This window comes from Magnolia sinica, chromosome 5, assembly GCF_029962835.1.
Source record: "Magnolia sinica isolate HGM2019 chromosome 5, MsV1, whole genome shotgun sequence".
NCBI lineage: Eukaryota > Viridiplantae > Streptophyta > Magnoliopsida > Magnoliales > Magnoliaceae > Magnolia > Magnolia sinica.
Window position 1 is genome coordinate 53306863 of NC_080577.1, and position 14231 is coordinate 53321093.

A 14231-nucleotide genomic window follows, 5' to 3' on the forward strand; every position below is an offset into this window, starting at 1 on the left:
TTCTTTGTATTATGCATTTCAACGTGTAACAATTATTTGTCGGGTGCCCCACTAGACGATGATAGCTGCAGAAATCCCATTCTCTCGTTCTTGTTGCATCTTCGGGACGTTTGGATGCAGGTAATTCTATCGTACCAGTCTTCAACAGTTGATTCATCATGGGAACGACATCTTCCCTATCGAACGTGAACCCTTCATGAGAATTAGGTGATCTGGGCCTCTTTCCGCTGAATCTGCTCCTAGGACAGCTTGGTTCTTCTTTCTGTTCTGTCCTTTTTCTCCTGAATCTCTTGTCTCCTGACTTCTTTTCTCATGATCCATAGTGTTTGCGATCAACCTACTGGGTCATCTCCTGGCCGCTTCATAGTGAAATGCTAGCATTTTTTGGGTCATCAGCTCTAATGTGTGAGCTTTAGTGGCCAGGTCATGGAAGGTCTTGATATCGACGCTGGTGAGCCCAAACACAATTCCCGTCTCCATGGAATTCAAGCACATCTTGACTTGGTCTTTTTCTTCCGGCAACTGTCTGGAAGAGGCTCCCAATGTTTTCCATCTGTCTATGAATTTCTCCACAGGTTCCCCTTCTCTCTGCCATATAGAAGCTAACTCCATAATGCTAACGTCACATTCTGATGAGAAGAAATTTGACATAAAATCATCTTGCATTTGTTCCCAAGTGCATATCGATCCTGGAGCCAAACTAGAATACCATCGGAATGCCTTACTTATCAGAGAAGATCTGAATAATCGTAGGTAATATTGTGTTATCGTCGAGAAATTTCCCATGCTGGTGATGAAATGCATCAAATGTTCCTCTGGTGATCCATCCCCATTAAACTTCTGAAAGTCTGGATGCTTGAAGTTAACCGGAAAGGGGACATCTACAACTTCCCTTGGATATGGGGTTCAATATCTGAATCGGCCGACATTCTCACGCTCCCTTTCTGTTCTGACAGCTTCCTCAACAACTTGTCATACTTCCTCTTGAGTTATGGTTCTCACTGTCAGAGCAGATCCGAGTGATCCTGCCCCCGGTGGCTGAAAGCCTTCAGGTTGATGTTCTTGTCCGTTCATCGTGCCCATCATTAAAGGAGCCACCATCTGGTCCACGTTGTGCGTGAGAGTTACCAAAGCTGCTCTAAGATTTCTACACTCTTCCATCAGTGTTCTCTGTACTTGTGCCATTTTGTTCCCCAATGGAGTCACCATTTTGTTTCGAACAAGAAACAAATGCATTCGATTTGGGAAATTATCTTATACAAATATAACAGAGAGAGTGTGTGAAGAACAATCATCGTATTATTAATATTGAGTTCATTTACATCCTCGAATATCCCTTGATTCTGAGATAGATTATTTAAAATATAGAAATTGACAAAGTTCAACTGTCGAATCTGAATATCAAATTCGGTAGCATTTTGACTTGTAGTTTGATCATCTCCTTAAGAGGAATATTGTGCAGATTAGATCATCTGATCTCCCTTTCTTGGGCTCATATCTTTGTGCGAAAAGGAGAACTGGAGACTATGAAAACCCAGATTAATGATTTCGGCAGCATATCGGCTGCAAACTTTGCTCATTGTATAACAGCCTTGTTGCGCAACCAATATGGTTTGCGTGGACCCGTGCAAACCCTTGCTCCTCTCTTATCCTATCTTCAAAATCTTCTGGAGCTCTGATCTTCTTCCAAAATCTTCCAACCCCCAAATGAGAGGGGAAGTGGGGTATTTATAAACCTTCACACGTGCGAACTCTCTATCTTGGTGCCATGGGGCCCACCTCTCATCTGACCAGCATCTTTATTCCTTTGCTCAGTTCGCGTAACCAACAGGACCATTTGCATGGGTCGCGCAATCAAGAACTCCTTTGTGTGCCTCGTGTAACTAATATTTCCTTTTTGCGGCTCGTGCAACTAACATATTTTTTGCATGGCTTGCGCGATCTTATAAAATGATATTCTTTCTCAATTTTCTTCTATTTTCTACTTTCTTGATCTTTGATCTTTCTTCTTTTTATGCCTCAACAGCGTATCAGCATCTCCAAAGGCCCGATATAATAAATAAAGTACGAGAGGTGTTAGTGAATATTTTTGCCCTTTTGCCAGTCCTCCCGCAACGACGAATATGGATGGTCTGATAGCATCCACCCACTTAGAACTTGGTAGCACAACTACACTCAACCAATATGCCTGGAAGGCCATTAACTTGCCTTTGGATGAGAATTCTGATGGGTTCCTTACCTTGCGACGGGCATTTTCCAATTCATCTGAATTGTTATTCTTAAACCTGTCAGTGGAAGAAGGGTATGAATGAGAATAATATTAGTAAATGCGTAAAATTACGATGAAAGGAAAGGGAATGTACCGCAATTCTTGAGAGAAATGAGCCAACTATTTCGACAAGAAACAAATGCATTTTGATTTGGGAGATTATCTTATTCAATCATAATAGTAAGGGAGTATGAAGAAACAATCACCGTTTATATATATATATAAAGTTCATTTACATCCTTTAATCCCTTAATTCTAAGTTAGAATACTTAGAATGTAAAGTTACAAGAGTTTGAGTATTGAATTTAGAGCTAGATATCAAATCCGATAGCATTTCGGCTTACGATTCGATCATCTCATCAAGAGGCATCTCATTAAGAAGAACATAATGATCTCATGTCTTTCTTCCAAAGAAAATCCTGGAAGTGAGAAAAGATAATAATTTTGACAGCATTTTAGTTCCTTGATGATACTCGCGCAACCAATATGGTTTGCATGGTTTGACGCAACTGACTTCCCTTGAACACCTTCAAAATCTCTTCTTTTTCAGAGCTCTAATCTTCCTTGGAATTCTTGATCATCATAATGAGAGGGGGAGTGGGGTATTTATAGGCCTCCACACGTGCGAACACTTGAAACTCATGCCATGGGTCCACCTTTCGTCAAATTTCAACCATCCACGTCAGCACAACCATATTTTCATCTGCGCCTACCCGCGCAACATCCTGCATCATTTGCACAGGATCGTGCAATACTAACATGTTGCGCGGTCCGGTGCTAAGGCCTTGATCTTGCAACATGATATTGTAAGAAAAAGGATCTTGCGAGGACCTGCACAACTACTACCCTTTGCGCGGGTCAACGTAATACCATCAATCTTTACTTTCCTTCATTCTTTTCCCTCTATTTTCACAACTTCCATCTTCTCTCTGATCCAATCTTAACCCTTTATTTTGTACCTTAATGGATGCCCCCTTGATCCTTTTTGTTCATTCTCCATTTGATGAAGAAACGGGATCAAAAATCCTACTAATAACTCCTTTTACGCGGGACTACACAAAGCCCCTTAATCGAGTCCAACTCGTTGGGTCCCGCTCTCTATAAATACCAAACCCGCTTTCATTTCTTCACTTTTCGATTTCTATGCGGAAGCTCTGCTGGTCTGATAGATCCCTGAGCAATAGCATTGCTTTGCGCGAACCCGCACAACAAGCTTTCTGTTCGCGTAAGGCCATCTCACTTAGCGTTGTGCCCCGCAATCACAGTCGTTTGCATGATACTGCGCAAACACCTTATACTTAGAATTTTTTTTCAAATCACTGAATACTTGAAACCTTTCAACTTCTTTTTCCTTCACTGTTTTTATCATCTTCAAGATATTATGGCCTGCAACAAAAGAACCTATCATCTCATCGAACCATCCACATCACAGCCTTCTCATCAAGATCTACCAAACCCTTTGTCTTCTCCTGCTGCTGCACCATCTCCACCTCCATCTTCTGAACAACCACAGAAGAAATGTTTTGAAACCACTAACAAATGCCCTTCTTACATAAAGGAGCATGTTCTTCCGACCTTCAACTTTTCTGACTGCATCACGACACTACCTTCCCCAATTCACAGAGCCATAGCAATGGGCGATATTGAGCGGCCTCCAAAACATGGTCGCAAATTTAATTGGGAGGAATGGTTGATGATAACAACCCATTTGTTGACCATGAGCCAAAAACCACAAGCCAGAGAAAGAACTCCTCTCCCTTTCAGATCAAAGAAGCATTGTTGCAATAAAGCTGAGGAATTCCAGGAGAAGATTAAGGTACACAATAAGAAAAGGCTGCAAAACTCTTGGGAGTCAATTTAAGTAATCAAGGGTATTGTGAAATTCGATAACCCTCACAGAGATGGCATGATTGTAATCCCACTGAGTCTCCATCTCCACCAATCTATACTCAATTACGAGTCTTTAGACCATATAGACGAAGAGAAGGTAGCGTATACAGAATCCTGGGTGTCAAAAGAGCCTCAAAATTTGGAAGGAATCCTATTAGCGAGGAAACCAAGGCAAAAAATTGGTGAAGTCCACCCGATGATTTTTCTTAATCCCTCTTACAACCCTCATGCCTTATTTCCTACTTGTTTTTATGAAACGATCCAGTAACGTTTTAGGGATCGGAACCACTCAGGTCCCAAGAAGAATTTAGAACAAGGGGCCTCCTTACTTCTTGCGCTTACTATTTTGACTGGGCAGCAGAAATTCTGGCAAAGCATTTGAAGACCCTGATCAAAATTGATTTATATAATGTAATAGAAGTTACCTCACAACACTTCTATAAGGAGCCCTCCATATTGAAAGGATTTCTCAACTACAAGTCACCCATGACCAACTCCTTCCATTTTCCTACCGGTGAAATGAGTATTACTCTTTGGGACCTTCATTGGATCGTTGGTCTTCCCTTGACCGAAAAATTCTATGATGAATTCATTCTTACCAACGAAGAATTGGCGTTCATCTCTTCACCAGGCAGGGTGGCCTCAATTTTAGAAACCACGTTAGAACTTGTCAAAGAGACGACTAAATTTCCAAATATTCATAAGATTTCTCCCCTGCAATGGCTTGCACACTTTACTAGAGCTTTCTGGTAATTCCCCCCTTCGCAAACTAATTATCTCTTATCACATTTGATTTTTATACTGCTCTTTATCCTTTTTTTTCTTCTTCCTTTCTTTAGGTTCAGCGACTGCCATTCACATGAACTAATGGACCTTCGTGAAAATATAAGAGAGAGTGCAAAGTATAGCCTCTACAGAGAATTGACAACATTTCTCGTATACTGGTTGAGTGTGGTCGTTCTTCCTAGCTTCAAATGGGCAGACACCATTCGTCCAACAGTATTTGTCATTGCCGGTGCAATGGCGGAAGGCCACAAGCATTCCCTTGCTCCTCCAGTCCTGTGTTCCAACTATAGAGCCCTTGGGGAAATGGCAACTCATGTAAAAAAATCCTATCATTGGTGCTTATTTGATATACACTCCATGACATTACATCATCGGTTGGCTGGGTATTTATTTTCCATGGACCTTCGAAGCTTCGGAAAAGGCATATGTCCACCCTTCTCATATCCCGCTATGGTTCTTTTAGAAAAGGGTTATGGCTAATAGATCGTATGACTGGGTTGTCAACAAGATCATGGATACTGATATTGTTGATTATTTCTAATTCTACCTGTATCGATATACAGAGGATATGGACATGGTAGATACTGCATCACTCTCTTCAGGAGAAAGGGCATTTCACATGTCCATTCGATCTTGCAGCTTGCCACTAAGAGGAGTAGAATTCTGGAGAGAACCTTACTATCCATGCTGATTCGCCCTTCAATTCAGCTTCAATCAAGGCATTCCTGAAGACTGTATATTGGTGACAAGGAGAATGCACAGCTATGGAATTGGCCCGTATAATTGGGCAATGATATGGAAACAGTTGTTGAGTGGTCACGTCAGATCTACTTTCTTGATCCCAGGGAACAATCGAGTAACCCGGACTTCTTATGGCTATATGAGATGGTGGGTTCATCAATCATACTTGGTTAATAACTTCTTACCTGTAGATGAACCAATCTGGGTTTTGCCACCAAAGCTCAAGGGTTGCAAATTTAAAGAGGGAATAGGTTTTATTCTAGAGAAGAGTCATGCCCCCTTTCATGGTCATATTTGTAGAAAGATATCACTAGAATAGTCAATTCGTGAGATAAAACCACTCAATACTCTTGAGGGATGGATAGCCCATGGGGTTGTCATGGAGTTCAAAAAGATTCCTCGAGATTGCGTCAATATAGTAGTTAAAGATGTGACGGTAGTTCCCTCTCCTGCTCAAGAGAATGTTATCCCCTTTATGACTCATGTCCTTCATGTCATTGCTTGTGGCATTCCTATCTATCTTCCCTCATTGATTTGCTACTTGCTTATCCAATTTCGTATTCATCAGGGTCATGGTTTCATACCTTTTACATATCTCATGACAACTATATTATCCATTGCAACATTGTCATTCCATCGACCAAAGAGCCCAAGTCCGCTCTCCCATTTGATAATATGAATATTAATAAGATGAACCTGGCATATCTACTCGGCCAGAGAGATGAGGATGAAGAAGAAGAGGTAGAAGCACCATTACCTAAGGACACATTTATGGATGATTTCTTTGCAGAGTTGGAATTGGATGATGAAGCTGATCCTGACTATCATCCTTCTCAGGTTGATGATCAGCTTAAGTCTTTAGAAGAGAAAGTTGTGGAGTTGAAGGTATCACATGATACTCTAGTTGAAAGTCACAAAACTTCCATGAAATACATGCAAAAATACTTTCATTGCATTACCAAAGGACTTTCCAGATTGATCCTTCCATACCTCCTCCAACTTCCTCTGGATCCGATTAGCTTGATTTTCTTTCATATTGGGTTGTATAAATTCTAACTATGTGTGTGCTTGGTTTTTTAACTCTTGAACTATGCTCTCTTTATACTCCTTTCTAACTTTGGTAACTCCTTTCCTGGACTTAATTATAATGATTATGTTTTGGTTCAATTATGCATTTTCTAGTTCTTATTCTAATAGTTCAGTTATATTATTTTTGCATGGTTACTCTTTTCTTTGTCAATTTGTGACAAAAAAAGGGAGAGAATATTAGAATGATGTGAATGATGAATGAATGATGCTATTATGCTATTTGATCTGATTGATCAAAATAATGAATGCATGAAAAATGTCGATATCTGTTGGAGTTGTGCATTGGAAGTATATGTTATAATACAGGTGTAGCACAAAGCAGAGAGAAGCCCACATTGAGGGGGAGTAGCAGCAAATTGAGCAACATGGATTTCAAGATATTTTTGTAATTGTTGTATTAAGTGTTTTGTCATGAATTTGACAAAGGGGGAGATTGTAAGTGCTATATTGTATAAAGCACACCGTTGTTTGTCAAATTTTGTTTACACAAAACAGCTTGTGTTGTAGTTCGTCTAATGTGCATCAAGATGGAAAGTTCAAGTCATAAAGTCAGTCACCTTACCGAAGTACAAGTCATGAAGTTAGAAAGTTTAAGCTTAAGTACAAGTCATGAAGTTGGAAAGTTTAAGCTAAAATGAGTTCAAGTTCTACTACACTTCAAGTAGAAGATTAAGCTTCACCTTCAATACACTTTAAGTAGAAGATCTACTATGCTCTATTGAAGATTCAAGAAGAAGAACAAGCTTTAAACTTCAATGTCCAGTCTTCTCAGGTATAACAGACCCTAGAAAGACATTAGACTTAGGTGCTTTCAAAAGACAAACTTATATGGGTTTTTATACTTTGGTTAAGCTTAAGTTCAACTAGTCTAAGCTGTGGCTCCGCCAGTCTAAGAAAATCTTCGACCAGTCAAAGTTTAGAATCCAAAAAATGAATATTTTTGTTGCTTTCTCGACCAGTTGAGTAGACTGCTCGACTAGTTGAAGAGGACCTTCGACCAATCGAGGGTTGCTCGACTCGAAGTCTAGTAACTAAAATCAGGCACCCTCGACCAGTTGAAGCCTATGCTCGACCAATTGAACAGGGCCCTTGACCAGTCGAGCAAGGCCTTTGACCAGTCAAAGAACAGTTTTATCCAATCGCGCCGAAATTTTAAAATTTGGTTAAATCTTAAACGAGTCAAAGGAGACCTTAGATGAGTCGAAGTAACTACTTTTCAGCATATAAAAAGAGGCCTTCTCTCAATCCGAAATTACTCATCCAAGCTAGTAAAAGCCTTCACCAATAGAGAGAGAAGTCCCCACTATCTTCAAGCTATTGCACGGTATTTTAATATTTTGTTTATATAGCTTTTTTTTTTTTTTTTAATTCCTTGATCTCTTTTCATGAATCTTATTTTTTTTAAGAGAGTAATCACTCTTCTTTGAGATTTGAGGAATTCAAACAAGTAGCTTTTGGTTTGAATTAATTTAAAATCAATCTAGAACCTAGAACCCTATTTGTTTTACTGGACATTAATCATTTTACTTCAAGTGAAGCGGTTCTACAGGCTACATTAAGAACGTTTTCAAGAAGAAGATAAGTACATTTCTATTCTTTGTATTTTGGTTTCTTTGAGATAGTTAGAAAATCTCATGTGTTGGTTTTGACTAAGATCCCTAAAAAATCTCAGTGAGGGGTTCTGTTTGTGATAAGCCCTTTAAAATTACAACTGTATAAGGTTTTAAGGTGACCCTGTGAAAACTTTGTTTATAGTGAAAGCCAATATCACGTGGTTTGTGATTATTGGGAGTGGAGTAGGTGTGGTTGTTTGAAAACAGTTGGTGTATACACCGAACCACTATAATTCTTGGTGTTTGTGGTGAATGTTTACTTTTTGCATATATGGAGAATGATTGTAAATTTATTTATGCAAATGTAGTGAATGCTTGTAATAGATAACTCTATTGGATCTTACTTTGGTTTGAGATCTTAATCCTTACGACTGTTCGTGAAATAAGGTTGTCCTGCCTAAACTTTGTTTTGGGTGTAGGTTGTCCTTTGAACTAAGTTTGAATCAATTTTTCAATACTAGAATCTGAAGACCTCTCCTTGTATGGGATTGGAATTTAGAGTTTGCTTCTCAAACTCACTAAGACTTTTCGTAGGCCTCCGATGGGAGAATACGTATAGAGTCCTTGTGTAGGACTTATTTTCCTTGTGTAGGCATATGTGCTTACCTTGTGTAGGTTGTGAAGGTTTATGGTTAACCTGATTTAAAATCATTGGATAGTAATATCCGGCACACTCTAGGGTAGAGTGCGTCAGTCGGGAGTGGAGTAAGCACGTAGTCGAAACACTATATATTGTTGCGTTTGTGATTATTGTTCTTGTTCATATGGATTAAGTGTTGGAATGTTCACTTATGTACAATACATGCTTGATATAATATAACACTTAGATCTCTAACTATCTCAGAATATGAATGTGAATGATTTCTTGATAATCCTACTTAACTTGTCTTAAACTGGTATAATTTATAGTTTAGTAGGATTAAAGACTTTAAAAGTCCAATTCACCCCTCTCTAGGACACTTGGTCATACATTCGTACTTCAATAGTAGCGGTCTAACCGCAATTTCAAAGATCATGGGGTACGGAATCGACTCGTGCTTCCACGGGTGCCTTTTTCAAAGGGCTTCGCGCTACGATTGAAAGAGTATTATGTTTAACCAAAGTTGCCACTAGCCAGTTGTTCATCTCGATAGTCGGCTAGACCCTATAAAAATGTTAGGGAGAGGATTTAGAGATTCTCAATCATATGATGATTTTGTTAGTCTTTGACCAAAGATTGAGGGTGAGGGATCACGGTTACAGAGAGGGAATATGTTAGGCACCCACTCTACCCATACTTTCACACGGTCTTTACCTCACAAGATTCGTCTATTTTTTAGGGTTAAGGATTAATTCTCATGCACGAATGAAGTAAATGTGTGTGGGAAGGTGTTGAGTGCAAATCTTTATGACAGGCTTAGGTTCGGGCTAGAGAAATCCAACCTAATCCCTTCACTTGCGAAAGCGATGTCAGTACAACTTTTTGATGGGCAGGATCCAACTAAGTCAGCAAGCCCAATATACATTTATATCGACTAGGTGCAAGATGCAATGTTATGAAAAAATGATAAACTTTGTGAGCAAGGGAATGATGTTACACAATTGCTTAATGCCTTTAGACGAAACAGATTGAAGTTAAATGGATAGATTGATGGTATGATACAAGGATTGGATTGAGTGTCTTGTATTGAAAAAGGGTTTGGATGACTGATATTTGAGATTGCCACATGACAAGATTTCATGTGTTGGATTTGATGGCATATGGTGTGATTTTGGCACACAGGAGGGGCTATCGGAGTAATTTGACTTTTTGCACATGCTTGAAATTTGTAAAAGAACTAGCTGCGCATGAATGAGTAGTTGTCCAAAGAACATGGTGAGTGGCACCCTAGGGGCTGCTCATACGGAGCCAGCCCTCCAGTTTTGAAGGTGATCTCTCCCACATGTTAGAGCTTGCTGGCCAAATGTGGTTGCTGTGCTGTCTTCCTTTGTACTTTGATTGGGCTTTGAAGTGTGGTTGGACTAAATGGGTTTTGGGATTAGTTCGACAATGTGAGTTGACGGGTAGACTGATTGGGTGGGCTGACTTAGTAGTCGGTTGATTGATTTTTCCTAAGCTCAGGTTTCGGGGTTAGGTTTCTGTCGGGTCTATTTGACTGGGTTGTTTAGGGTTGGCTTGGATTAGGATTTGGATTAGGCTTTAGATTAGAGTTTAGGCATGGATAAGGGTTTGGTGTGGGGTTTAGGGTTTTGACTAGGGTCTCCTTTCTCTTGTTTGTGCTCATGTAAGCGATGCCATGCAAGGGCTACTTTGCCTCCCCCTATAAATTGCCATTTTTGCATGCTTGAGCTACTTCTTCATGATCCTATTTTGGACCCACTTGAGCTTGATCTCATGGGTGTATCCAACTTTTGCAAGGCAAATATGATGGAGTTTGTGTCGGATGTTCACAACAGCCAAAGTATTAAGTCTCATCTATGATGCTTAGTTTTTATTGAGTATGGAGATTGCCTACAAGAGTGGGCATTTTTCTTTTTATTGCTTCTTGACTGGTGTGAGTTTTAATTTTCTCCTGGGTTGGATGTGGGGTTTCAATTTTTGTTCTCTCTTTTCCTTGTCCAAGATGTGGTGGATATCTTATGGATTTTTTTAGGCCCACGCTTCTTGTAATTTTTGGACCCTTGGCATTTTGTTCTCTCTTTTCCTTGTCCAAGATGTAGTGAATATCTTATGAATTTTTTTAGGCCCACGCTTCTTGTAATTTTTGGACCCTTGGCATTTTGGCCCCAAAAAAATAATAATAATAAAATTCTGAAGCTCTTCACGTTTCTTGTAATTGTTAGGCCAAAGGATGCATGCTTTGGAAAATTATAAGAAGCGTAAGCTAAAAACGAACATAAAAAACCCGTTGGACGGCCATCACATCCTGGACAAGGAAGAGAGAAAAAAGAATAAAATCAATCCAAATCCCCGGTCAGGGAAAACAAAAAAAAAAAAACACTCACACGAACCAGGAAGCAAGAATCCAAAGGGACGACCCGGGTGCGCGTTCTTGGAAATCTCACCCTCGGGGCGCTCCAGACCGAACCAGGTGCTCCATTAAAGCAGTTTTAGAGTAAGTGGCATTTTGGAAATAAACATTAGAAAACACAGTTAATCATTGATCGGTGGGACATGAGCGGCCTAACTGGAAGTTCCTAGCAGGCCCAACTGGGCTGAACCGTCTCTGGCATCCTTATTTTTGGACGAGTAGTTGGCACTTGGTCCCAGTCAGTAGCAACTGTTGATGAGAATCGTGAATTTCGGGCCATGCTCTTATCTAGATGAGTAGATTGGTGAGCATGTATGCCACTATTGCAAATGAACATCGGACTCTTGATCCATTAACCTCTCAAGTTCCTTCACATGATCATGTTCATCTTCTAGTTGAATGGTCAAGATCATCCTGCAAATGAACATTGGACTCTTGATCCATTAACCTCTCAAGTTCGTTCATCTGATTCTGTTCATCTTCTAGTTGAATGGTCAACAAGATCACCCAACCATTCCAAATTGTCTATGTTGAACGTCAAGATCATCCAACCATTCCAATTGTCTATGTTGAAGGTCAAGATCATCCAACCATTCCAATTGTCTATGTTGAAGGTCAAGATCATCCAACCATTCCAATTGTCTATGTTGAAGGTCAAGATCATCCAACCATTCCAATTGTCTATGTTGAAGGTCAAGATCATCCAACCATTCCAATTGTCCATGTTGAAGGTCATCTTCTGGTTCCAAAGCCATTTTCGCTGCTTTCTAGAAGTTATATCCAATCATGGTTTTATTGAAAGAAACATTTTTTAGGTTGGGTTTGGATGCAAATTAATGGAAATAACCAAATTGCAGGTGTATTTATATGGAAGGTCCATCTTGTAGTTGATGTTGTCCATCTTCTACTTGAATGGTCAAAGATCATCCAACCATTCCAACTGTCTAAATTGAATGTCATCATGATCAGTTCAAACACCATTATTGAAAGAAAAAAACATTTTTACAAGATATATCCAATCATGTTTTATTGAAAAAAAAAAAAACATTTTTTCGACTGGGTTTGTATGCAAATTAATGGAAATAACCAAATTGCAGGTGTATTCATATTGAAGGTGCATCTTCTAGTTGATGATGTCCATCTTCTAGCTGAATGGTCAAGATCATCCAACCATTCCAGCTGTCCAAGTTGAAGGTCATCATCAGTTCGAACTCCATTTTCCCTGCTTCTAAAAGATATATCCAAGCATGGTTTTATTGGAAAAAAATAAAAAAAAAAAACTTTTTTTTTTTCGGTTGCGTTTGATGAAATTAATAGAAATAACCAAATTGCAGTTGTATTCATATACAAGGTTTGCAATGGCATTTTCCATCAACCAATGAAAAACTTGAAAACTACACATTAATAGGGGGGGGGGGGGAGATGGGAACAGAGAAAAGAATCATGAGCAACCTACTCCATTCACATTGAGAAGAAAACACCAAAACATCTGTTTAAATAAATCCCCAATATAAAACCACTCTCAAACATAGTCCATATGAATCAAGCACATTGAATTGAAATATTAAAAGAGGAAAATAAATAAATAAATAAATTTGCCATTCTCTCTACATCACACCCCAATACACCCCAATGAACAAAATGTCTCTCTCTCTCTCTCTCTCTCTCTCTCTCTCTCTCTCTCTCTCTCTCTCTCTCTCTCTCTCTACACTTGGAATGGCCATGGCCAATCATCCAAATCCTCCTCTTGCACTTTAGCAGTCCTCTTTATGGCATTGCCATTCCCATCTCCTTCCACATATGCATAGTATCTCAATGCAAATGCAAGCCCCAAAACCACCCACTCCAAGCTAAAAATCAGCACACACAGCCCACCTGCCATTCTCAGGATCACCTCCCCATCTTCCTCCCTAACATAAGATCTCAACTCTCCAAGGAAATCCCCTGTCCTTGTGAATACGAGCACAGCCACCGAACCCTGGAAGATTGCCGTTAGGACAGTCGCGACCATGTGAGCTGCGTACCACTTGTTGGTACCAGCTGTGGCAGCTGTGCAGCCGGATATGGCCCCCGCGATTGTGAAGATGTGGAGGAGGATCAGGAAGAACCCGCAGATGGATGGTACGAGGCGGAGAGAGACGGTGAGGAAGATGCAGCTAGAGGCTGCCCCTAAGAGAATGTAGTTGCATAGAAGGAAGATTTTGTGGGTGTGGTAGTGTGATCGGCTTGTGGGAGATGATTGGTTGATAGAGATGCCCATTGCCGAGTTTCGTCTGAATTCTGGTGTATGCTTGTTGGTGGTTGTTGAGCTACGATCGGAATCTAGATGAATCAGAGTCGGAATTTTGGCAAATTAGGGAGTCTGATCAATCCGATGAGGGGGGTTTTGCAAAAGACTTCGAATTTCAGGAAACGGATGTTGGGGAGATTGACTTTAGATGGTGGAAAGCTGAATTTCAGGCGCTTAGGATTGGCGATGAGAATTACAGTTCAATTTCTTTGAAACGGGCTTTCTGTAGGAAAGGGAAGGAGGGGAAGGAAGATGAATAAGAAAGTAATGTGAGGGCAACGGTCTTATATGGAGCTTGATAAGGAAGAAAATATGACCGTTGGAGAGGGCCATGCCAGCAAATAACAACGGCTAGTTTTTGGCTTTTGACTTAGAGAGCCGATTAGGTGAGACCCCGGCGTCACCCAAGATGGTCTGGCCCTTACGGTGGTTACCGTGGGGTCCACCTTGATGTATGTATTATGTATCCATGTCGTCCATCCGTTTTTCCGGATCATTTTAGGTCATTATCCCCAAAAAATGAAGTAGATCCGATTATCAGG

General features: G+C 40.1%; 1 protein-coding gene across 1 annotated transcript; it reads right to left on the minus strand.

The window, feature by feature from the left end:
- Positions 1-13049: 13049 nt before the first annotated feature.
- Positions 13050-13820, minus strand: LOC131246044 (uncharacterized). The gene has a single exon (XM_058245915.1). The coding sequence runs from the start codon at positions 13657-13659 to the stop codon at positions 13105-13107; it is 555 nt and encodes a 184-aa protein (XP_058101898.1). The 5' UTR covers positions 13660-13820; the 3' UTR covers positions 13050-13104.
- Between the last annotated feature and the right edge of the window lie 411 nt (positions 13821-14231).